General features: G+C 36.2%; 1 protein-coding gene across 10 annotated transcripts; it reads right to left on the bottom strand.

Moving 5' to 3' along the window:
* Positions 1 to 856: 856 nt before the first annotated feature.
* LOC127807903 (uroporphyrinogen-III synthase, chloroplastic) lies at positions 857 to 26417 on the bottom strand. Of its 10 annotated transcripts, none has more exons than XM_052346117.1 (10): positions 26109 to 26415; positions 24917 to 25004; positions 19535 to 19601; positions 17556 to 17674; positions 17311 to 17406; positions 7394 to 7449; positions 6142 to 6227; positions 5647 to 5781; positions 1225 to 1324; positions 857 to 1142 (listed from the first exon to the last, which is right to left on the bottom strand). In XM_052346117.1, exons 1-9 carry the CDS (start codon positions 26319 to 26321, stop codon positions 1264 to 1266), a joined length of 921 nt encoding a protein of 306 aa, XP_052202077.1. In that variant the 5' UTR covers positions 26322 to 26415; the 3' UTR covers positions 857 to 1142; positions 1225 to 1263. The 10 variants fall into 10 exon arrangements, 9 of the variants coding, with proteins under 9 accessions (XP_052202077.1, XP_052202075.1, XP_052202076.1 ...); XM_052346115.1 differs by having other exon boundaries at positions 857 to 1151; positions 1249 to 1324; XM_052346116.1 differs by having other exon boundaries at positions 1249 to 1324.
* Between the last annotated feature and the right edge of the window lie 818 nt (positions 26418 to 27235).

Raw genomic sequence — 27235 nt, 5'->3', positions numbered from 1 at the left:
AGGTTTTTCATTTAATGAAACTAATGTGGGCTAATGATTGATTGTTAACAAAAATTAGGTTTAACTTGTTAGCTCGCAATTTTACCAAAATGGGATTTCTTCAAAATAAAATTAGTGTGTGAGAAGATACACAAGAGCAGAGCAGAGTGTATTACAGTTAAAAGGTCAAAAAAAAAAATAAAAAAATTCAATACATCATTTATTGCCATCACTCAGTTTCACACGTCACCCCCACCCAGTGGGGATTATGGTGACGTGTGATTGTTCATCACCATCTCGCTACCATTGCTTAAAATCTCTTTTATCAAGTATTTTCTTCACATCTAGTTAGTCTGGAGGGAGGGGGAACAACAGAACAGATAGATATGAGAGGGGAAGAAGTAAAAATTCAGCTGCAAATAACTAACTACTATAGTTATGTATTTACAGATAATTCTAAATGTTACAGCTGCGTTTGCGTAAACAAAAAAAAAAAGAACATCAACATAATGGATGATGGATATATATATATATATATATAGCGATGAAACTAAACTAATTCAAATACGATTTTCAAAGAAATACTGATCTTGAATGATCATTGAAAGGTCTAGACACATCAAACTAATTCATCTTGCAACAAATATGGCTGGCATTGGAATATGAAAACTTCATTTTCACAAATCACGCTAAAATGCGTAGTAGAAAACATAATATCCATTATTTAACTTTCTGTGTTTCCCAGTTGAAAGATGCAAGAAAATAAGGCATCACTGGTTACTAGGAAGCCAGTGATAGAACATAAAATACCAGCAGTAGAATGCTCATCATATTGGTTTGTTTGTGATCCAGAGGAAGAGGCAGTACTCACTGTACAGGTCAGTGATCCAGACATACTAATAATTTTATATATCAACAATCGTGGGTGGGTCCAAGCATTAAAATTTATGTACAAATTGTCGAATCATCTTTACATAATATCATCCATAAACAGCCTAGCTTACCTCACCAAAGTTTATGTACATGATCCCCCAAAAGGGCATTACAGTTCCACACCCTTCTGTTCTGCTGTTTGTGACTTGTCTCCCTTATTTGGAGAACATTCACAAGGGCCTATGAAGGTTTGCTCATTTTATCCCGCACTTGAAGCCATTAGTCAAAACCTGCAGCACCTGGATGATGATATATAAGCCGACCAGCAACTAGACTTTTGGGAAATAAGACCAGAAATTAATCAAAATATACCAAAAGAATTTCAAAGCTACTAACACTCCAGCGGCACCACTATTGGACCTTCTGCAATTGATCATGGACCCCTACAGCTTCAAGAATGCTATCTACCCATCTGCAGAAATGATTTTATACGAACATAGGGATCATTTAGCAAGATTCCTACTAGACTAATTTATAATTCCTATTAACTCTATTTGGTTTGTCCAACTAATAGAGTCAGCATACTAATATAAGGAATCATATGGAAAACCAAATACTCTTAAGAACTACAATCAAATTGGAAAAAAAGTAGTCACACTAAAAACACAAAGCAGTAAAGCATCCAATTTCTGTAACATTATGTACAGCCTGCACCCTACATAAGAATCAAGAATGATTCACACCTAAAAAAGGAAACAAACACACAATAACCTCTAAATCCGTGGTAGGCCAAAAACTCTATATGATTAACAAAACACGCTTATGTGGAGTCATGTGCCCAGAAGAAAGCACAATACTCTTCTGGAAGTTCTGTGAAACATTTGGAATGTTCTAATTTGAGAATGCAGTTAGTATTGAACATAATAGAGCTAGTTACCTTGTATGATGTACATAGCTTGTGTGCTGTACGTACATGTACCTAGCAGGTATATATATACCTGAACCTAACTGAATACAGTTCTGAGATCTGAGTTTTTCCCTCCATTCTTTCTATCTCTCTCTATTTCATGGTATCAGAACCCTAGAGAATTGAATTGGAGTAGATCTCTGCATCGATCAGCTCCTTAGACTCAAATCTTGATTGAGATTCAGATTCTTAATCACAATTCCAGATCTTTCATCCTGGTTGCAACATCCAGTGGGCTGCATCATCATCTTGTTCCCTAGGTTGTGAGGTTCTTCTGTGACCTGAAGACTGAACCTGCTGCAATCTAAGCTAGGAAGATTTGATCTGATTCTGTGAGGTTTGGAATGGTTGGGTTATTGCTGTTGATCACTGAAAGCTAGGATTTGTCAACCAGATCTGTCTTTCCTGGTGATCTGTAGCTTCTTTCTTTTCCTCCACTTGTTGAGAGTTCCATTATGGCCTCTCAAAATGTAAGTCAATCTGCCACTACTTCAGTGAGATGGTGGTGGTGGCAGGAGTGGCTAGAAACCATTTTTCTCTTATTGTTGTAAACCAGCTTCTCAGCTGATTTCTTCTCAGGGAAGTGGACAGGGATCTGCTTCTCAGCTGATTTCTGCGGAGGAACAGGCTGCATTCTGTAAAGCAACAAAGCAGGAGTCTCCCTCCATAACTTCTGTTGCTCAGGGAGCCAGTCCAGTCTCTTCTTTAGTTCTTTTGCAGCAGGCTCTCATTCACTAAGCCCTTGGACCCTTGATGCCATTGCCTCTGAGCATACATTTAGTAATAAGTCCTTGTTCTCCCACTTTAATTCATCTAGTACACTACCTCCACTGTGGCTGATGGTTCTCAAGTTGTTCCCACATGCATAGGTCGTGTTAATCCATTTCTTCCTTCATCTGTCTCCTAACTCTGCTTTGCATGTTCCTAACTGCCCCTATAATCTAATCTCTGTCAGCCCCCTGACCAAATCACTTAATTGTCATATTATCTTTAATTCTGAATCTTTTTTAGTACAGGATTGGGGAATTCAACAAATGATTGGCACAGGACATGAATATGAGGACTTTACCATCTTTCTTTGCCATCTGTTTGTACTAATTAAGTAGCTTCGCCTCTGTTTGTTCATTGTAGGATGGGCCATCCACGTTTATCCTTACCCAAACAGAGGGTTCTATCTTTATCTTCTTTAGATTCTTTGGAATGAGTCTTGTCAATTAGGGAAGCCCATTCTCCTCCTCCTAGTTGAGTTAATAAAAAAGCAGATGCTCCTTTTTCTCTTGTACATTCTGATATCTGGGGTCCAAGTGGGAGTCAAATCTAAAACAGGTTTTTCCTCTTTAGTCACCTTCATCGATGAATACTCTCAATGTACTATGGTCTGCTTAATGAATGATCGAACAAAATTGTTGTCTTTGTTCACTATTGCTATGTAATGAGATTACTACTCACTTTGGTTGTTTTGCTCGTATCCTACAAAGTGAAAAACCTAAGGAGTGCTATTCTACAGCTTTTCAGTCTTTCTTATCTTCTCGTGGAATTATCCATCAAACCTCATGTTTGAATACTCCACAAAAAAATGGAATGGAAAAGCATAAAATTCGTCATCAACTCTTTTAGTACATATGCATGTTCCACTTCTTTTCTGGGATGCCGCAATTCTAATCTTCCTGTTATCCAATTAGTCGGATGCTCTCTACTGTTCTTCATGGTGCAATCCATCATGCACTTCCCTTTCCTCAGGAACCTTTGTATCCTCTTTCACTCTTCCACTTGTTTAGTGCATCTCCTTGCACCGGTGGAGATAATTTGTTACCTTGATATGTTAAATGTGTCTTTTTAGACTACTCATATCTTCAGAAGGGATATAAATGTTCTCTCCAGTTCTTGATCGTTATTTTCTCTTCTGATGAGACTTTTGTTGAGTCTACTCCTTTCTTTGTTTCTTCTACTCTTTTTTCTTCCTCCTCTCTTGACGAGGTACTTCCTGTTTATGTACCTTTGACACCAACTCCTCCTCCTTTTTCTCCTCGTCCCCTTTAGACTTTTCAGCATCCATGTCACCCTAAATCATCTCCTTTACCTCCAAGTCCAGCTTCTGTTGTTATTCCTTCAGCTTCAGCTCCCGCTTCTGCTTCTGCTTCTGCTTCTATTTCTATACCTTCAATTCCAGCTTCTCTTTCTCTAGCTCTAGCTTCTACCAAAGATATTGTTCCCTCAGATGGTGCCATTATTTATTCAGACTACAGACTGGTACAGCATCTTCTTCGTCAAGGTACTCCTACTCAAAATCCTTACCCATTTACACTCGTTTGAGCTATCATCATTTATCGTGCATTCATTCTGCTTTTGTTTCTATTCCTTCTTCTATTTCTACTCCAAAAACACATGTCAAGGCCATTCCTCATCCTAGCTAGTCCCATGCTATGAATGTGGAGATGTCAGCTTTATTTGCTAATGGGACCTGGGATTTAGAAAACCACTTCCTAGGGGAAATCCTTGGTCGGTTGCCACTGGATTTCACCGTTAAAGTTGGTCCTAATGGCTCTATTGATTGCGTAAAAGGTCAAAATGGTCGACAGCTTTCCAAAAATTCCCGACAATATTTTTGCTGACACAGACTAACAGCTAGTTCTGGCATGTTTGCAGATGCTCAAACAGCTAGAAAACGGCTAGTCCCGTCATTCTCTATATAAGGAGCCACTGTAGAGCAAAAATACTTTTGGGAAGAGCATTTAAGGAGCTTAAATTGTGCATACTTCAAAAGCATTAAGGAGAGAATTCATTTAAGATCTACATTCATTTAGTGAGCTTCACTTGTATTTTCAGTTATATAAGAGATTAAATTCTTGTTCCGAGATGGTGAGATACATTTGTGGATTGTATAGCTAATGGGTATATAGCTTTTATATTGGTGTTTTGATACATCATCCTATTTGCATCTTTTTGAGAAGATAGTGGATTCAAACCCTCTAGTGAAGCTAGAGGAATAGAGCAGGCTTGGGGGAAGTGGAACCATTATAAATTCTTGTCCATGAAAAGGGTTTCAAAAATTTTAAACAACCTAATTAACACCTGAACTCTCCCCCACAGCAGTTATTGTGCTATCTATTAGTGGATAACAAAAGAAATTACCCCAGGGAACATAAACTTGCCAGGAGGTATAAAACCAGAGCATGATTGGATGGGAGTAAGCAATCTGATAAAAGGACCAGATCAGGTAATCTAAGAGAAGAAAGGCTAAATGAAATAAACATTGAAAATAGAATTTACCTATAACTCAAGGAAAAGACATGGCCTTACATAGAACTAAATGGTGTAATTGAAAAGCAAATCCAAATAGCTGAGATGGTACTGTCATGAGATGGCCAAGGTAAGTTTGATGTAAGGGACACAGCATAACCATCCGCATCATTCAGACATACAGCAAACAAAACAAGACAGAATGTTGAATGGGCATGTAATTCCATATAAAGCATCTGGGTTTTCATTAGCAGGTTCACTGAAGAGGAAAGTTAAAACTAGATATCACAAATGTTGGTTTGTTTTCTAATCAACTAGGCAATTTTGTGTAATACATCCAAGTTGCCTCCTTGGTTTATCCTTAAAAAGGTGGAATATATTTCTCGCACACATAAACAGAGATAATAAGATCATTTAGCGTGTTAGGAGCAAAACCAGAATCTTTTGCCCCACTGTATGCTACAATTCAGAATCATGGTAATATCACAGTCACATCATAGTAAAAAGATTCCCTCAGCAGCATTTAGAACAAAAGAATTAAATAGGAGCATATGTTATTAGAAGATAGCTTCGGAAAGCAGAGATACCCTTCCAGACCAGGATTTGTTGGATAATACACATTTCTCAAGCCTAATCTCTTTGCAGCCAAAGCAGTTGTTTCACCAATACATGCAACAGAATTGCTCCAGACGTGTGACTCTGAGATGAGATTTACCCAAGCACTGTTGCAAATGATGTATGAACTCAGTGGACAAAATAAAAACTACCTTACCAAAAACAAAATTACGCTAAATACAGTTGAGACAAGCAATTGATGCTGTAGCTGTTACCAATCTCAAAGGCACTTAAAAAGGCAAAGCTACCGCCCTAACAAATTTATACAAGAATCAAATGCATATTGGTATGGCGCAGCTTTGGCATCTGACATTAAGTTTGAATATAAATTTTCCAAGATGATACACATAAAGTATTTCATGTATAGCTATTATTTTATTTTTTTTTCTCAAAGCAAAGACATGAACTAGATGAATAAACTATATAACCTACATAGCTAAGATAACAGGTCTGGTTAACAGGTTTACCGAACTGCAGAAGGTGATGCTACAGCAACAACAGGAGCAGAAACTGCCAGCCTTAGTAGTAGATGGTCTACATGATGAACAGGAACCTGGAAGAATTCACAGCTCAGAGCAGCCAGATAACTCAATTTGGCCATCATCACCAATCAAATAAAGTTCAGAGCTGATGCTAAAGCTAATACTGTATCTTCTTTTTCCTTCTCTCCTTTCTTTTTTGTTGTTGTAAAGCAAAAGTTCATTGAGAAAATCTTAAAAAGAGATGCCATACATGTAGAAACTGATGTCAAACAACTGAAAGAGGCAGGCCAAAAAAAAAAGTGAGGAAAAAATATAAAAAAAAAAACAATTCTTTGCAAGCACAACCAACAGCCCCACCATATGAAGTTTTTTTTTTTTTTTTTTTCTGTAAATTACCATATGAAGTTACCAAGGCCAATTCCATTTGAAACTAGATGAATCCAAATAATCAAGTTGAAGTTAACCATCCCAGAGAAAATGTCTAAGCTTTCTAAGGAAAGCCAACGTCTAAGTTAGTAAATAAAAGATTGAGCTTATACTCCCTTGTGCTTAGAACTTCGCACAAAACTATAAAACACAATTATAATCACCAATCATCTCAATGCCCCAATTAAATTCAGTGATTGGCTTGCACCGTAGAACTGGTACATATCCAATTCACCCTTCATTGAGTGTCAGAACACCACCAAATAATTACAATTGACCAAATTACACAGGTCATGTAAAACATCTATCATCAAACACAAAAAGATGGAGGCAAGTTGAGAAATTCTTTCTTAAATAATATGGAAATGGTTAATATAAATCCTGAGAATTTATAACTTACAAACAGTTCTACTTCTTACAATTTTTCACCCTCTGAAAAATAAAAATAGATCTACGCAAATAAGTTTTTCCTCTGGAAGCAAGTATAGTTGAAAAAGGGCATTCTTAATGCATGATGCTCCCTGCTTTGTGAGGGTTGACAAAAGGTCATTTTTGTACATAGTCTTACACTTTCTCTCCAAAGAAACTGTTTCCACATTTAAAACTCATAACTTTACAGTCACAAAAGAGCAACCTTACCAAACTTGCAACCTTATAGTTGTGAATATGCAAACAGTAGGATTAAGAGATCAACAACAATTTCATTGCCTCTACCAAACACTAAGATTCAAAATTTTCAGGGCACTGCAAAGAATAAAGGAGAAAAATGGATCACTCAAATAAGACTCCGTTGATAAAGTAGATATTTTACCGTTGTGTATGTATTGAGCCTTGTGACCTCAAATCCACGATTTGACAGGCCTTCTTCTGAAATAAATGTAATAAATATCATATCAAATATTATTATCCTAAAGCAAATAAATTCGCTAAATGTAAGAATGATAACAACTGTCAAGAATGCAGCCCAAAGAAAACCATAAGACAGGCAGACTGCTGTTCAAAAGCAGCTCTTCTCAAAATGTGAGAAACAACAAGAGCCACCATGGAATGCAAAAAAAATAATCTGTAGAAAATGCTTTGGCACTACCGACATATAAGGACAATTACTCATATTTGTTCACAATAAAGATATGCAGACAAAAAAAAAAAAAAGTTGCCCCTAGAATCTCAAAGGACTAGATAAATGTTTGTACAAATAAAGAAAAGGGGCCCCATATCACAAGCAAAAGGACCATAATACAAATAAATCTCCCGCAGAATTTTCATGAAGACAGATATGAGCTCATAAACCAAACAGTACCATATGTCACATGATACACATATAAATCTTATGTTTCATACAACAGCTCATTGACAATGAGTTTAAAAGAACTTTACTGACAATGAACCAAAACTATATTAAGGCCTATACTGTAACCACTAACAATTATTGGGTATAGATTAGTTGCATTGTGCTGTGTCTAAAACCACTTGAAGTTCACAAAGCATTATTTCTGAATTTTACTTGTACTTGGGTATTGGTGTCAAGCTATGTGTCTGATTGTTAAAGTCTCAAACTCATCCAATGTTAGTGTAGGTGCTCAAGACCCAATCAAATTAGGCATGTTATACACTTGACAATTGCAATCATATTTATTATTGAATAAGGAGTTATTCAATTTCACAAGAAGTCATTCTATTAGTTTCTTGTTATTATTGTAATGACCGGATGAAACTAAATAGAAGTCCATATGATGTATACTGTGATTAATCTATAAAGATGTGAGATGAAGCATCACAGTTTCAAGACATCATTAAATGTCCCAAGTCGTAGCAATGTCAAGAATGGACATTGAGAATTGCGGTAAGACTTGTATGTGCTATGTTTTTACTATGTGATAGCAATGTGGGTCACACACCCATAGGCATGGAGATGCCTAGACAAGTACATAGGTGACCAATGTTGGAGAACGTGTCACTGGACATGACTCGCCATGAGAATCCATTTTGGTTATATGTTGATGGAATTCTCATACGAGATGGGTGTAACTAATCCTTGAACCTGAGGTTGTCACGGTCATCTCATAAGAAGACCGGTATGCTTTGATATCGTTTCGATGGGCCTAGATAAAGGCTGCACGTGGGCGATCATTGGGCATATCGTGAGGTTTATGGAGATGGGTGCATAGCCAAGATGTGACTCGTCTATCCCTTGATAGAGGATGATGTATCTAAGGCGTCTTCGGTGGATATTCACTTTAAATCCATGGCCATAGTGAAAGAGATCAATAAGGAATTACTGATTCACTTTCTATTAAGTGAAGATATCCAAATGACCGAAGAAAAACTCATGTGATTGTAATCAAGCAACACATCACCATACTTGAGATCACATAAGATACATAGATGAGAGGATCAAATTACACGATAACCATGTTCGTGAAAGGTTATTTGCGGATTATGAATCCTTCTGAATAATTGGGTAGGCATGACGCCTTGCTAGAGACCAATCTTGTCTTATATGTTCGTACCAACATATTGCCAACATATTCGGAAGCCTAATGAGTCATACGCAATTGGCACAGTCCCTGGCTTAAACCAGGAAAGCGGACGTATGGTTAAGTGGGACATTTCAGCAAGAAGTTGTGCCGTCGTAAGTTTTCACGAAAAAATAACAAATAGACGTAATGACGTCGATATAACGAAGGGTCATTATAAAGGAAAAAGTTTCCTAAAATGACAATTGATTAAATTAGGATGGAGTTTCTAATTTAATAATTTTCTATTTGTTGGAGTAACAAATAGGAAATAATATATATTTGGGCTTAATTTAATATTTGGGTTAAATAAAGTATTCGGGCCAAATATTAAATCAAATTAATATTTGAACTAAATTAGATTTAGGCCAAATATTAACTATTAAATATTATATTTGGGCTAAATTAGATTTGGGCCAAATATTAAATATTATATTTGGACAAAATTAGATTTTGGCCAAATATTTAATAAATGAATTTGGTCCACTTAAGATTCTAATTGGACTAAGATAAATGGGCCAATCCATGTCCATTAGGGTTTAAGAAACCCTAGCTCTATAAATACCCCTTTATGGGTTGCCCAAAAATAAGAATGATTTTTGTGTAGTTTTTCAAGAGTTGAAAGACGAATGTCGTTCACTCTTCCTCGTTTCTTTTTGCATCAAAATGAAACGAGGGCGTTCTTTTCTGTCCTTACTCAAGCCGCGAAAAGGAGAAGGAGCTAGCACTCCTATTCCGCTCTCCTTGCCAACAAACGCGTGTCGCGTATCACGAGTTAGAGGTCAAACACTTAGACGGCTCGAATCTGCAAATGACTCAAAAATCTAAAGGTTAGATTATTTTATTTTGTATGTAAATGATTTGATTCCAACGTTGATCCAATCGCTGGGATTGGGATAAGGTTCAAAAATTTTGAACTGTGCTATTTGCCCCGTAGCGATCTTGCTTAACTTTCATCTAATTCCCATGTCCTTGGATATGGCTAAATTTTACAATTTTTTAAATCATGTTGTATTTATTTATGGTAAAATGATAACTCCACCTATGGATTAAGTAATCCATACCTTCAACACTCCTAGTATTGGAGGTATTCCTTCTACTCACAGCCAGTTTCCAAGGCAAATAAAAGAGGGTCGGGATAGGTATCCAATTCATCAAGAATTCTAGACAAGTGGTAAATCACTAGGGCATCACCCTTTCAATGGCATGTTGTATCACTTGAGTCCAATGAAAAATAAGCTAGGACAGCTACATTAGCGCTTGGTGTATGTTAAATTTTCAAGAGTTCTCACATCTTCATGAATGGATGCAACTAAAGAAGTTAGTTTAGGAATGGAGGGTAAAGATTGAAACTATAACTATCAGTATTGTTAACAGACAAGATACCGGATTTGTCACTAGTATGGTAAGGTAATAGTCTCAAATGATACCAAGTACTATTTCAAATTTATCTTTATAATAATAAATTAATGATAAAGTCTGGATATGTTGTTTAATAATAAATTAATGATACATGTCATAAAAAAATATGTACATTATAACAAATTTGCCTATAAAATGTAACATTATAGAAACTATTATCAAAAACATGCTCTAAACACACAATTTAACATAGCAATACAATAATATCTCCAAATTAACATAAAGAAGCAAAGTCTCTATTTTTTTGTACTATAGAGAAGTCAATTATAGAATTAATGACAATAAAGAAGAAGTAAATTAGACAACTAATATAACATGTGAATATAAAATAAAAAATTACAATGTATAGGCTCATCACAGGGACGCATTCCAAAACTTCATCCTTCCAACAGGAGCAAGGTGCGTCCCTTGACAAGATAAGATTATCCCAGTTAAAGATGTGTTAGCAGAAGAGACTTTAAATAGTGTTATTGCATATGCACCACAAGTTCAGTCGGAAGAAGAGATAAAAGGTTAAGTTTGGTATGATTTAGGAGTTGTTGTAAGGAATTCCCAGAGGAAAGAAGATTATAAAAGGTGAATTAAATGATCATTAGACCAAATAAGTGAATGTGTATAGAGATGCACATAGAGGCTATGGCTTTGGAAGAAAAAAAATAATGAAGGTTGCCACAACAACCATGTTCCAGAAGTAGGATGGACACATGGTCTATAAAAATTGCTTATCAGCTCCCCAAATATCCTACTTTTTTATAAAACAAAGGACCACCTATGATATAAGGATTGCAAGTTATACTAGAACAGTGCCTAATCACTCAAAATAGTTTAAGGTCAGTGGCATCCATATAAAAAAAATAGAGAAAGAATTAGAAAAACAAAGTTCAAATATTAAATGGTGAGTTTAAAATGTATAAAATAAGTTAGTTTCAAGAAAAAAAATGTGGTATAAGAAAATCAAATATTAAAGGTGAAGCTAATCCAATGAATTGAGATTATCACTACTATTTGAAAAAAAAACTATTCAGAGTGAGTTAAAAGGAACTGCCCTAATCCAAAGAGAGTCTTGGTGATAGAGTAACGAGGTACAACAAAAAATCAAAACCAAAAGCGCTTGCCAATAGACTTTATATGCATGCATATTTTGACTAAAAAAAAAAAAATTGAAGCAAAGAAGATAAGATGTGAACCAAGGTCAAAAGCATATAAAAATTTGTACCATCAACTTGACACAAAATATAAGAGAAGCAATAAATAAATATCTATATATATAAGTTGACTAAAGCGAGCGAAAAAATAAGGAATTAGAGCCAAATTAATTGCATAAAAGACAAAAATTAAAATAAATGTTGCGTTGAAAAATCTGAAGAAGATAGAAATTGCATGTTCTATGGATGTATTTACGCAGAAAAAATGAAGCAATTATGAAAAATTGTAAAATAGTTGGACTAAATAACAACCCAATAGAAGCATAGAAATGAATGGGAGAGGAGGCCATTCTATGGGTAACGAAATTACTCCAAACATGATCCTTAAATTGAAGAGAGAATGGTGAACAAGTGAACAAAGAGCACTCTAGAGCCCATTTAACAAGAATAATATGTCCTAAGTTGCAGGAATTATAGAGTGATCAACTCTAATGAGCCATACATCAAAACTCAAGGGGAGGGTGATTGAGCAAAGGTTAAGGAGAGAAAAATCAAGATTTCTAAAAATAAATTTGGTTTTATACCTAATAGGTCAACAGTAGAAGCTATCTACTTACTGAAGCATCTAAGGAAAAAGTTTAGAGAAAGTAAGAAAGATTAGTATATAGTGTTTATAAACTTAGAAAAAACCTATGACAGAATCCTTAGCAAAGTCTTATGTGAAGGATTTTAGAAAAGAAATAAGTCCAAATTGCTTATATACAAGTTACTAAAGATATGAATCATCAAGAAAAAATGTCTGTTATAGCTTTTAGAGCAAATACTAACACTTTTTCAGTTACAACCGGATTATACGAATGATCTCACAGAGCTCTTGCGTTTTTGCTCTTGTGAAGGATGAACTCAAAAGGCACATCCAAAGAAGAGGTGTACGTCATTTGCAAACTATATCATCTTTACAAATGACACAAAATAGGGCATGAATATCAAGTTTGTTTGATGAAAAAACACATTAGAATCTAGGCTTCAAGTTGATCAAATCAAAACTAAATATTTAACCACCTAAGGTGGTAGCTTCGCAAGTGATACCCCTCACTACTATACTTATGGTCTCAAGTTTAAGTTTAGTGTCGATTGATGCTTGGGTGGTCACTCACTAAACGGTCCACAAATTTAAGGGCAAGGGAACTAATGGCACTACCTCAAATGAATCCTAGTAGGGTGTTTCACGAATATCTTAGATGGCTAGTGTGACAAGCCCCATTGAGTTAGAAGGTAACATGTTGTAGCTTGGTGATTACTAGCTAACCTCAAGTCAACCCTCTAACCTCTACTAGCTTAATGAATACCACTCACCTCAAGTCCACTACTCAAACCCAAAGGAGGACTAGTGACCCCAATCATCTCAAGTTCACTACCTTGCCATCCGAAGTATGAGTGACTGCCAGCTCACTATAGACCCTATACTAACACAACCTATGAGTACCATATTTGTGTTAAACATGCATGAGATCCTTCCACTATTCTATGGTTTGCCTTTAGGGTGTTCATCTCCTTGTTAGCTCTTACACTTTAGCTATAATACCCATGTTGCATCCTCTCTCATCATAGTCCGCAATGTCCATGTCTAAATCAACTTATTTCCATGGATGTCATCAAATTCTCAAGACAAGTTATATCCACAAAGAGTATACCATGTACTCATGTATACCAAGTACTCATCCAAACATCTCTAAGACTCTTAACATCTCCAACACCAACTATGTGATGGCTAAGTGTCATGTTTGGCCTTCCTTTACCTTGTGAGGTACTCGTTATGCTACCCAACTACTTCAGATTCAAAATATCACAGTGAATTCAGAGTATAACTACCTAGTACTTTTGTCATGGGTCCCTCTAACTAGGCAACCTCAAGCCTTCACTCGAGAATTAGTCAAAGCTTTGAGGCCTAGGTCTTCAAACATAACTCGAACCATCACTATCAATTATTGTTTCATTGGCGTAGTTCTTCAGCCATAGGCCTTCACCCATCAACCAAATCCCAACCTTTGGTGTAATGAATCTTTGATCCCAACAACTCCTCACTACACCTATCACAACTACTACCTTTTAGGCACATGGTTTTGAGCCCAATCCTCAAACCTCAAATCAACCCTATTGCTGGTGCGAGTGGTCCCATCTAACTATCATTTGACCATGGTATGATTCCACAATCTCTAATAGTTGGATTAAATCCAATCACACCAACATTAATTGTGTCCAACTTGCTAGCCTAACTCTCATCCATAGTCAACTTAGGTGTCGAGTCGTATCCCTATGGTCTAATAGGTTTGCAAATCCCTAGGAATATAAATCTATATATCATCCTAGACCCTCATATAATCTATCAATCTCCAAATCATAGGCACAACATCAAGCTCAAATGCTCAATTACTTCCAAAAGTCTCCAAGTGGGAGTGACTATAATCCTCATATCAATCTAAGGACTTTAAAGTGGGTTTTCTCAATCCTCAAGTTGGCCCATGAATCCTCAATCAACTGTCACAAGCTCAATCAAGATTCAAGGGTTTATAATATGGAAAAGTCGTCAGAACACCCAAATCAATCTCAAAAGTCTCCAAATGAGAGCTTTTCTAATCATTAACATAGCCCAAGGTTCCTCAATCATAGTCCAAAGATTTACCTTAGGCCTACCCATGATTCCTGTCTCCAACAAAATAAAGATCTACACAAACTAATTAAATCCAAATGGTTGACATAAACTCCATGTAGCATACATTTTACTGTCACCAAAAGTACATGCTAAATTCAAGAATCTCCCAATTATGGAATAATCATCTCCAACCACTCATCTAGGAGAGTATCAAATATTAGATATTTGTGAGCTAGAACCTATGTAGCAAACCCACCTAGTGAGATTAAGGCTTGATATCTTCTTGTTATTGTCCTCGTTGTATAATTTATGAGTATACAAAATTCATTGGAATTTTCTATATATTTTTTGGTCTTTTCCTAGCAATGGATGTTGTTCTTTTCTCAATTCCCAACAATCGTCAACAATTAAACTTTTTTAAATATATTAGTTATATATATATATATATTTTACCTAGAGTCCCATAAAGTAACACCATTGCAACACACCTTTTTTGGTAGGATTTCCTCCTTCATTGGGTGGGGCAATGCCATCTTTTGATGAGGATGTTGTACAAGTTGGTTTCAGAATATCAACTATGTGAAGATACACAACCATATCAATTATCTTCATTCACTACCATCTCATGGAACTTTCTATATGAAAATGGTGTTGAAACTTTATCTCATCCCTCGCTAGAGGATTGCGTCTAAAAGGGCATCTAACATAAAATTTTGCCACGTCATTCTTTTGTATGGATTTGCATTGTCAATGTAACTTTTAAAATGATGCCATGCCACCAACCCTAACTAGGATATGGCGTAATTGATGATGTTAATGATTTTAGTAGTATTATTCTAAACAATATTTGGGTATCATTATCACATGCATTAATAACAAAATAGTTACCTTAACCAATACAATATTACTATATAAACGCAAATACAGATTTAAAAGGAAAAATAGGATACAAATAGGCAAGAATATGAAAAGAAATATTTTTTATTAGCTTGTTTGTGAGCAAACAACCATAAAAATATTGGAAATAATTCCACTAATGCCATGTGATTCATAAAGATACCATTCAATCCAAAATTATTACAATGTAAATCTTGTTGATTGAATGAAACAAAGAAAAAAATAGATGATCATCCTCCAAAGGGGAGTGAATAGGGATCTCTCTCTCTCTCTCTCTTTAATAGTGAACGTATGGAATTAGAGTCGAAAATAGAAAAACTAGGGGTTAAATTAGGCTTATTTTTATTTTTTCCCTTATACCTGTAAAATTTTCAAATAATTGTACATATACCCAAAATAAGTTTCAAAAACTTCATTTGGGTCAAGTCATGTCCATGGCTTGTTGTCATTGCCAAAATACAACAATCACGATTTATGACGTGGCGAGAGTTGTTGAATGCTTGTGGTTGACTCGAGCTAGTGACACTCGCAGGGAAATCGACTCTGGGAAGTAGGTCCCTGGGAGAATTAGGTCTCCCGAAAGGAATGAGTCACCCGAGAGAACTGTGTCACCCGAGAGAAATAGGTCTCCCAAGAGGATTCAATCACCCGAGAGAATTATAGTTACCCGAGAGGATTGAGACTCCGAAGAGAATGTCCCTCGGGAAAGGATTATTCTCCAGGTGAGGCATGCTTCAGACAAGTGGCTTCTGAGGAGGACTGAGGTCCTCTCGAGAAGGAAGTGATCGGCTTCCAGAGAGAACTAGCTTTTCTCGGGAAGGAAGGATGTGGTTGGCTTCTAGAGAGAACTGGTTTCTCTCGGGAAGGAAGGATGTGATTGGCTTTCGGAGAGAACTTGCTTCTCTTGGGAAGGATGTGATTGATTTCCGAAGAGAACTAGCTTCTCTCGAGAAGGATTTGTGCCTTGAGTATCTTTCTCCGAGTCACTATCAATATCAACTAAAGGTTAGAAGGCTCGCAGGGATCTCGCATGATGACCCTCTGATGCTTAAGTCAGTACCGGAAGTAGATAATTACAAATAAGAAAACAATAGCAATGCTCTAAGTGTCTAGAATTTACCGAATAGGGAAGTCCCTTTCTGAGTCCTGTAGCTAGGTATTTATAGGGCGTGAATCCCAAGGCTCTTAGTCGGACATGTGTGCTATATCGCTGTGGTTTCGAGGACCACGTGTTGCGCATCCCTATGAAATTGGAGTCCTTTGCATCTTAAGGTGAAATAGCTTGTCCGGAGAGAAGCTCTCTCCTGAAAGGATTATACGACACAGAGAGAATCCCTCTCCAGAAAGAAGCCTGCTTGCTCGTGGAGAACGCGGTTTGTCAGGAGAAGCTTTCTCTCACCAGAGAGGAACTCAATACTCGAAGAGAACCTCTCTCCGGAGAGAACTTTCTTGCCCGAAAAAGCTTCCGTTTTCCCCTCAATTCCGAGTGGTACAACAATTCACTAAAACACCTCCTGGTGGACATTTTGAAAAATCTATGGCACGACACTTGTCCTTTGCATGTGCTTCAAGTGTCCATGGCATGCCCTCTACAAGTCCAACAGAAAATTTAAAAAAATAAAAAAAACAAACAAAAGTGGCATGCCTGACTAAGTATTAAGCAATTCCCAAGCGTACAAAGGGGAAGGAGATGGCACCCTGAATAGAGCATCCATACTTCCTCGTTTACAGATTTATTTTTGTGTGTTAGATTCTTACATTTTTCTTATAGGATACCTTTTGAAGCCACAGCTCATGGATTTCAAGCTTACATTCTAGAAACTCAGCTTCGGAACAAAATTTTCTCTTAGTGAATTTTCAAGCCTTCCATCCAAGTTTATGGTCAACTTCGGATCCAAGCTACATTATCCTAGAAGTACATGCCTCTAATCATTATAAACATATGTTTCTTTTCAAAATTGAGAGTTGACCTTGCTCTTGATGTCCAATAACATAATATTCCCCAAATATTGGTGTTCAATCTATGCACCTGAATCCAGCGAGTGACTGACTGAAGCAAAAGAAATTTGATGTGAACAAAATCAGTAACATTTACCAATCTCAGTGCTAGCTTTAGCTGAAGCAGGATACAGGACCGTGCATTTTTTGTTCCCATGCTTTGGGAGCTCTAAAGCCAAAACCTTACCTGTGGCTGAAGACAAATTCACAGATGAAATTAATTTCACCTAGTGGTGATACCCCAAGTGAGAATTACGTCACCTAATTCGATTTAATACAATCACTTGCATATAAGAATGTGCAACGTCTGATAATCTGAAGGACAATAATAACACAACATACCTTTAGATGGTGCAAATGTAACATCAATGGAATTCTTTGATGACAGCTCTACTTCCTCAAATATACTTGCTGTACCAGATCCAACTACACCTATCTTAACCTTCGGGGCTCCAGCAACCCTACAGGCCAAATGATAGGATAAGCACATCATTTGATGATAGCAAATTAATCACTTCGATATCTCAGTTCATAGTAGAGAGCATGTGATAGAAATAAGAACTGATTTGCCAAAGAATCAAAGTCTCTCCACTAGGGGTGAGTTGTGCTTTCGGTATATCTTGTTTAGCACCTCTTTTTTTAAGAACTTTGAATGTGTCACATACTTCAATTAAATTTCCTGATCTTAAGAGAATGAAGCTATTTATTTATTCACTGTATTGCAATTGATGCCCAATAAATAGGTGGAGAAAATTTATATATATAGATCAAATAATTTTTTATAAGATAATATTAGTTCATAAAATATCATATAAAGGGCGAAGAAAAACCACTAACTAAATATTTTTTTTAATGATATATTGATCTACAGACAGTGTGTCCGCTAAAATCAATGAGAACGTCTTATGCAGATCTATGACAAAAAAGATTACACTGTTCCCCCACCAGATTAACAGTTGAAACATTTCGTGCACAAGGACAACCTAGTTGCAACCCACACCCACTGGTATTCTGCAAACATAGTAATAGCACAAGAATCAGAATAACTGTATGAACAACCACCAGAGGGGACATCCTGGTGGACATGCGTTTTTTATGTAGAACCAGGGAGACAAAGAAGGAGATTAGGAGAAGAAGAATCTGAAACAGAAGGAATACCAGATGGATTTAAAAAAAAAGGGGAAAGGAAGATTCTAAGGAAGAAGAGAAACTGAGGAGAAATTTTATAATATCCTCTCTATCCAATCTAAAATCACCAGACTTTCCAGTGTCCCTTCATCAAGCCATATTTATAAGTAAATAAACATAGTAGAACATTGGACACGATAAAATTCAAATACCTAATCCCAATGAAAGAAGAAATCTAACAATCGGTATTATTAAAGGCGTGCCTAGGCGCACCTTTGGCCCCCTGGAATGCACCCAGGTGGGCACGCCTAGGCCCACCAGGCCCTCAGGCGCAAAGCTTGGGCTTAGGCTTGCTTGGCTTTTTTTAACTATTGCTTCAACTCCAACAACAATTGCTTCAACTTGAAATTTGACAATGAGTAAAAGGGCTACTACTTCAAATGCTCCAATTGAACTTGATGAAGATGGAGAGGGAGATGATGAGCAAGAATAGGATATGGAGATGATGCTTCTAATGATGAAAATATGGAAATGTTTGATCTTGATGATGAGAATGATTTTTAGATTGTTTAAAATGCATAATTAGTTAATATTAATTAGGATTTAAGACTTATAAATAGTTTAAGATTAGTTTAGGATTTGAGACCAATTATTTGCACTAAATCTGGAAAATTGAAGGAAACTCTTTCCTTTTGAACTCCCACCCTGCTAATCCCTCAATGGGGCTAGATTCAAACAAAGGCTCAAACCTATAACATGATCTTCCCTTCTCTCCTGTTCCTTGCAGGTTCAGGAAGCTAGGATACAACCACAACACCAACCATTCCACAACCCTTTTCAGCTTAGGGTAAGGAAAATAACAATATTCTAGTATCACTTCTAATATGCAAAACAATACTCTAACATCACTTCTAAGTTGCATACTAGTAAAAAAAGAAAGAAAGAAAGATACCCCACCGCAATCATATAACCATATAAAAGGTTCTCATCCTCAAAAGTGCAAAGAGAAAAGGAATCTGGAAACTACAAAATACAAATTAAAAAAAAAAAAAAATGAATCATGTACAGAACTAAGAAACGATACACATCTATTAACTGTCACAGTCAGACAATATAAAATGACTAAGCTGGGATTCAATGACCAATTCAACATTATAAAATTGGTAATGGTTTCTCAAGCATTTACTACTTACTTCCAAGCATCAAGAAAAAGCCGACCAGCTTCAGGAGAGGTTATGATAATCCAGTCAAAAGTATTATCTGCAGCAAAAAGACAAAGAGAAAAGACAAACAGCATTGCTTTACTAACCATGTTTATTAAAGAATACTGAATAATAACAAGAATGGAATCAACTAATCCAAGCAAAATTAAATAGCAGATCCATATCACGAAAAGTGGCTCTCTTTAATGAAGGAGATAAATGCTCCCTTTGCATAGCTTTGTTAAAGAGTACCACTTGCATATTCCAACAGGACATATTTGAATATGCTAAGGTGGGTGACTCTGCAACTCTCCTCTAATTCCAAATTCTAACATCCAAGTTGCAGATAACATATAATCTCTGCCTAAAATGATACACAATGTCTCAGTGGGCGACTTCAAAATTTGATGTGGTACATAAAATTGCAGAAGAAAAAAGAAGGAAATCAGGGAGTGCGGAGAAGAGATCTAGGGGAAGAAGAAGAAGTGTGTACATATATGAGAAGATTTTATTCCAAATTCAACTGTCTACCAATTGCATTTCCAATGCATATTTATAGGCAAAAGTTCAAAAAATAAAAAGATAAAATTTCAAGTTACAATTATCCAAACCATAGTTTTCCCAGGATGTGGTCCGTTTCAAGTCATGGTACATGGTATGTTAGTATGCCAATTTTGTGGTAAGGAGGGGGTGGTCTTAGTTCATTATTTCCAATCATGATACATTTTATTTTGTACTAGAGTCAAGAAGTTAGATTGATACTTTGTTATTATTGAAGCTAGTTTGTTTTGTTTCGAATTATTTTCTATGTTTTTGTACAACTTGTGAATTGAAGAATCCTATGCAAATGAATTCAGGTTTGAATATAATTCAAAATTGTCAAGACCTCAAGTGTATTGGGCTTAAAGGAGAGCCGATTGTAGCAGATTAATTCCCAGGAGTTTAACAGCTGTTATTTCAGTTGATTAGTTGCAGGATAGCTGTACATTTTCAGTTACAACATGTAACTGAAAACTGAATAAAGAGTAGCTATATAAAGCCACTCGAGACTGTATTGAAGGTAGTAGAGAAATTAGAATCTGAATTCCTTTCTCTCTCTTCAACTCTCCCTCTATTCTCTCTGTTTCTCCCTAATTTCTCTGTTTGTCTCCCTCTTCTTTCTCTCTTCCTCTCTCATTCTTCATTTTGTTCTTAATCAAAACCCTAGGTCAGGACAAGCTCTTGACAAAAATGCAATAGAATAAACAAGAAAGTGAGGTAGGCAAGCTTTCTTTTCTCTAGTTTTCTTTGAAAATTATTTTGACTGTAGGTTTTTCCTTGTTTTTAATTGTTTTAATTGAATCCATGCACTGCTTAGGATCATCCTCAATGGGGATCTGGATCACATTTCTCACAATACAAGGACATACCGCGATCTGAATTGTGGTTCCAAGCAAAAGGAGTGTACCTGGTAACCCATGAATCCAAACAAATCTAGTAAAAATAGAAACTAAAAAATTCTAACACTTAATATCAAAATTAAAATAAATCTCACATGGTTGGAGAAAAACTCAACCCTGAGTTTTGTGCGCTCAAACTACTCACCCAACCATATGGAATGTTGTTAGATGGACTGCTTGTAACACCCGAAACCATCGTTAGTGGCCGTTAAACATAATTCTAGGGGGGAAAAAATTGAGTTATAAAAGTTTAGGACCCAAACATCACTTTTTCCATAGTTTCAGGACCAAAATGAAAAGTTTAGATAGTCTAGATTTTAGCCCTACCATGACACACGAATTTCTAGAATATTCTTGGGAATTCTTTGATTTTATGGATATGAATAAATTGATATGATATGATATGATTTAAAATCTTTCTAATTGATAAGAGAAGGTAAGATTTGAATTCATCTTAGAATATTCTTGGGGATTCTTTGATTTTATGGATATGAATAAATTGATATGATATGATATGATTTAAAATCTTTCTAATTAATAAAAGATAAGGTAAGATTTGAATTCATATTATGGAAAGGAGGATATTTGATTGGAATCCTTACCAAATAGGATTCTTGGAAAACAAGACTGGCACTATAAATCTGGCTTCCCCCCTTTATAATTCTTCGCATCCCCTCTCCATAGTTGGTCGACCCCTCCCTCTCTTTTCTTTGTTACTCCCTTATTCCTTTCTTACTACAAGCAAGACAGCAAGGTGTGAAGGTTTTGATTAGGAGAAAAGAGTTAAAGATTTTTTTATTCCAATCAAGTTGAAGGTAAATGTATTATGAACCATCTTCGTGTTTAAATAAATTCATGAAATTAAGTTTTATGGTCCCTCATATCATGATTACAAGCAAGTTTCAGGACTGAAGTTTAGTAGCTATGCGCGAAGGTTCTTACCCCACAAGTTGGTAGAATCTATCGTGCCTCCTCATTTTGCAAGTTCAAGTTACCCCATGTTTAAATACGATTAATAGTTCATTTGTACTTATTGAGATTTATCTCACCCCCTTATCTCCCCATCTCCCCCCCCCCCCCTCCCCAAGTGGCTAAGAATAAGGACCTAAGCATGGACGTAGCGAATGGTGGCATTTTCAAAGGGATTTCAAGAATTTAATTTCAGGTTTTTAGGATGTCTATTAGATAAACCAATCCAAGTTCTTTTTTTTTCTTTCTTTCTGTTGAAACAAAGTTTTTTTTCAATAATAAACTCTAGATTTTATATGAATGCTATAAAGCTTGTTTTGAAATTTTATTTAAGTTTATGAAAGTTTGATTCTCGTTTTAAGTTTCGGGCGTTGCACTTCTGTTATTGCTTGCCATATACACTAGTGTCACTAGTGGTTGAGTAACTCGCTCAAAGCGGGAAGAACTTGCTACCATCATGGGAAACTCCTACCTAACTCCTTTATAACTCCAATAGGTTTAGGATCAAGATGTTAAAATTCAATTCTAGTAATTCAAGTGCAAGCAAAGTCAAGAAAATGTTGAACCACCCCATCCCTAATAAAAACAATTTGCTCATCTAGAATATCATCAATTTTACCCTTCTTAATGGCGATGAAGTTTTTACATGATAATTGAGGTTCAACAGGTGGGTTAACAAAAGGACCTTCAAGATCGTAATATGGCCTTTATACGCAACAAGGTCCTCAACATTAAACATAGAGCTAAAATAAAACTTAAGTGATACATCAATGACATGTGCATTTGGTCCAACTCATCTTGATATTTTACAAGGGCATACACTACAAAGCTTGCAACATGGGGATGAATCCTAGAGAAAGTTGCCATGGTCTAAGGTAATCACAACATAATCCCCTATACAAAATTGAATAGGATGCCCTATGAATGACAACTCAAAGTTTGTATAAAGCATTACTTGTCTCAAGCTGGTTATGATCTCAACATGCAAGTCACAAATGTGTCACACAAAATGCCTTGTCTAATTTAGACACTAGAACATGGGGGAATACGAAAATGAGGTGTACAAGCTTCCTAGGTTTATAAATATGTACCAACTGATCTACTAGAAAAACTATTGTCAACAAATTGTGCAATGGGAAAATCAAATCACAGTTCTTATGGTTGTCTGGGACCAAGCACCTCAATAAGTTTCCTAGGCTACATTTGATAATTTCAATTTAGCCATCTATTGAAGATGATATACAATAGAAAATTCCAACTTCGTTTCTTACCAAATGCCACAGGGTTCCAAAAATAATTAGTGACATGAACATCCTCGTCAAACACTAGTCGGAGGTAGGTCAAATAACTGAATAATATTACTAATATATCTTCACAACCTTGGAAGCATCAAAAGTTTTGCTGCAAGCATGAAATGAGGCATTTTAGAAAAGCAATCCACAATCACAAAAATTGAATCATTCTTTTTAGGCATGCAAAGAAAACCCAAGACAAGATCTATGCTAACATCTTGCCAAAAACAACTAGGGACAAGTATAGGGTATACAAGCTAGTGTTTTGCTTCCTATACTTAGCCAATTGACAAGTGTGTTATTGACCAACTATCTTGGAGATATCTCTCTTTAAGCTTAGCTAATAAGATTGACACTCTAATTCCTTAATGACTTTGTTATGCTCAAAGTGTCTTTAAAGAGCTCTTGCCATGAGTTTCCCACACCAAGAAATCTCTTACAGTGATTGTGGGATACAACACCTATTGACTCAAAAAGATGTATGTCCTAAAGAAAATCATCAAGAGGTGTCGAGTTCCCCTTCCTTTAAAGTTAGAAATATTTTTCCAGAATCAGGTTACATATATTTTCTTGAAGGCACTCAAAGCCTATAACCTCAACATTCAATGTGATAACAAGCTCAATCTCAACTTTTGACTATATTTCAAGATGAAATAGGCTGGCAAATATTCAATCAATGACCATGTTTATGGCTTAACTTTTTCTCAGAATTCAACAAACAAAATGTTTCCTAGTCCAAAGGGAGGACAAATTCTTCTGTTCATAAGTGGCACCAATGGCGTGACTGGACAAATTACATAAAAGTCATTATCGTAAAAGGAGTACTTTGTTTGGCTTCATTTTTAACCTTTCAAGTTCCAAGGTAGGTTGGCCTGTTAAGTAGTTTTCCAATGGATCAAATGTCTCTTGTGATGGTCAATGCTAGTCACTGGTGACTTCAATGGTAATTTCATGGTTAGGATGGTCTGTGTATGGCATGTCTGTGATTGCTCTAGTGAATCTTGGAACGATCAATATTATTGTGTGGTGAAGAAAGATCCAGTAAGTGGGTTTTTTTTTTTTTTTTTTTTGGGGGGGGGGGGGGGGGTTGAAGCCCAATGGATCTGTGAATGTTGTCGGATGGTTGCCGAAATTTTTCTAGGTTAGGGAATTGCACAATCTATAGTGCTGGATTATAGAGGGAATTGGGATGTTGTGGATCTATCTTTTCTCTTATACCCAAACAAATGTTTGATAGAGTATTGGAGAAGAAAGAAAAGAAAATCAAGAAGGTGGCAGAAGATAAGAGAATTCTATAGACATAATGTCAACAAATCTTCATACCAACTTCAACCATGTCTCCTAATTACATCACTGATGCCTTATAGATCAAAATTCAACCAAAAAAGATAAAATTCAAATTACAATTGGATACATATCTACTAAAAGTAAAAGATAAAAAATATAAAATATAATATTGAAATTAAAACAAATAAAATTTCCTCTAATAAATATATTAGCATTTGCCAAAATTTAGATTTTTAGAAGGATGAAAGGATATGAGAAAAACAGAGGCAACTCAAAAGAGTTAAGGTAGCTGTTCCATCATGTAAACAAAAGATCAGCTCCAACAATGGTTGACTTTGGTTTGGAGGTCACTATCAAGGCAGACAATGAAAACTTTATGAACTTACCATTTAGAACAGAAGGAAGCCTGTCCAAATCAGGCATCTTTGTATGCTCAATGAGAGGGAGCTCCAAGCAGGTAATCCCGTGTTTTGCCTGTACCCATACATAAAAATTATGCCCTTTCATGCAATGTCTACTAACTTATCACACGCTAAGTGCAGGAACTTCAGTATCTTCCTGCCAATATGTATGCCAGAATAAATAAAAAGCCAAATTCTTTCAAACTCGGTTGTCAGATGCCTTGTTTACATGTCATTATTTCATAAGGATAAAAAAAATAGTGTTGCACTAGCAAAAATGAAACTTCCTCTATAAATAGGAATGGGGTGGGGGTAAGAGATGTGGAAAAGCAAAGGTCAACATCCAATGATCTCTTTTTTAATCCATTAATATGGAAAGAGGGAGCAGTTCCAAAATTGAAAGCCACGGCTATTTCTACCTAGTTCTTCCACTTCATCACTACCAACAACACATTCATGATTTCAGCAAGTAAGGTTATTCCCATCCAATACATAAGAACAACTATGAAACTACAAGTTCTTTGAAATAACGCCCTAAAATAACACAGTTAGAGTCCAGAGGCAGCAATGACTAAGAAGTAAGAGCGAAAATGAAATATAATCAAGGCTACTACCAATGAATACTAACTCTGGCTGCCCCAACTTTTGCCTCTGAATAGCCTTACTGTTATGCTCCCAAGGGGCAAGGGCAATACCTAAAGCTCTCTAAGTAATAAATTTGGATCTCAACAAGACAGGATTCATAGGCAAGTTTTCATCTCTTTTTCTGAAACTTTCTTCTCCATAAACAGAAAAGAAAATTAGAGCACTTCTGATCAGGAAAAAGAAGGGAAAAAAAAAAAGTTAATATCTAATCCCAATGTAAGCAGAAGTTGTCCACTCAGCTTCTCTTCCCATGTCTTCCGATCTCAAATTCACTGAAAACATTTAGTTTGGCCAATAAGGGTCGAAAATCCTAGTCCATTCTCGCATTTGATCAAACACGCAATGCAAAGAACTCAATTGGCAAGGATCCTCAGAAGAGATGCGAACAATTTCACGAAAATAAACAAATAACTGCAAGAGAGGTGCTCCTAGGACAAGCCACGTGTGAAAATAAGCACAAGTGCAAATATAAAATCAAAAGAAGAAGAGCTTGCGTAAAGGAACACGGGAGCAGGAAGTGTAGAGAGATTACCAACGCCTTGATTAGCTTGTCGTTCTTGCCGCGCTCTCTGGTGACGACGACATCCGGACTCGAATGATTACTCGAAACCGAAGACAAAGATGAAAGTTTCGAGGAGCCAAGCAAGAATCGCCTCCGAAGTCGCAGAGAAGAAGACGACGACAATGGAAGTGGTGGAGGAGGAGGAGGAGGAGAGAGGCGTGAGGAGAGAGAAAGTTGGGCCATTGTTCTGCGACTTGGTATGGGCAACGTGTTGGGCAGAGAATGCCCGTGAGTGGCCAGCTGTTGCCAGTATAAGTGATGACCGCTTTCTCTCTCTCCCCCTCCCCCTCCCCCTCCCCCTCCGCCTCTCTATCTTAATTTATTTTTAATTAATTTAATGATTTTAATAATAATATTATTATTATTATTAAATGATATTTTATTGGACGAGTTGAACTCAAATTGGGCGGATCGGTCGGCGCGACCCAATCAACGTGGTGTCGCCGTCCAGTCCGCACAAGAAACATTAAGGCCGAATCATTTTCTCGTGATACCCACCGTTTGATTATTATAAAAGGAAACGGCTTACCGTGGAGCAAGGGGAAAGAACTTTCGATTGTTGTTGTGCAACCCAACACCGTGACCCATAATGGCACTGCCGTGCGTCCTGTCGTGCAGCAAATTATGCTCCTGAACATCCATCCATCTTATATTACTTTATTATTAATCCATGCCCCCACCCCCTCAACTAGAGAGCCCTATAAAATATAATGAATCTGGGCAACCTCGTCTATCTTCAATTCCTGATGTCACCTGCGAAAGAAAATTCGAACTATTCAATTCTTTTAGGGTAAGTAGTCAAAAAAAACAAATTTCAATTTTTTTTTGAATTTATAAATATACTAAAATATTTTAATTTTAATAATTATATTTCAATTAATTCAATTAGATATAATTTTATCCAATATTTAAAATTAATTTAAAAAATATGTGTCATTATTAACGTGACCCGTCATCTATCATAAAAAAAATATAAATGAAATAAAATTATATACATAAGTTCCATTCATATATGTGCATGTGAGTCCTCTTTCATATATTTTTTTTTTATAATAAGTGACATATCATATCAATAATGACATACGTCTCATAAATTG

Source organism: Diospyros lotus, chromosome 8 (genome assembly GCF_014633365.1).
Source record: "Diospyros lotus cultivar Yz01 chromosome 8, ASM1463336v1, whole genome shotgun sequence".
In the NCBI taxonomy this organism is placed as follows: domain Eukaryota; kingdom Viridiplantae; phylum Streptophyta; class Magnoliopsida; order Ericales; family Ebenaceae; genus Diospyros; species Diospyros lotus.
Note: the sequence above shows the minus strand (reverse complement) of the source record. Positions and strands in the feature narration are given on the sequence as shown.

Coding starts and splice junctions, on each gene's coding strand:
- LOC127807903 (XM_052346117.1), bottom strand. CDS start 26,321: ATGGCCCAACTTTCTCTCTCCTCACGCCTCTCTCCTCCTCCTCCTCCT. Junction 25,005..26,108: donor ACAAGCTAATCAAGGCGTTG/GTAATCTCTCTA, acceptor GTATGGGTACAG/GCAAAACACGGGATTACCTG. Junction 5,782..6,141: donor GCATCACCTTCTGCAGTTCG/GTAAACCTGTTA, acceptor CATTTGCAACAG/TGCTTGGGTAAATCTCATCT.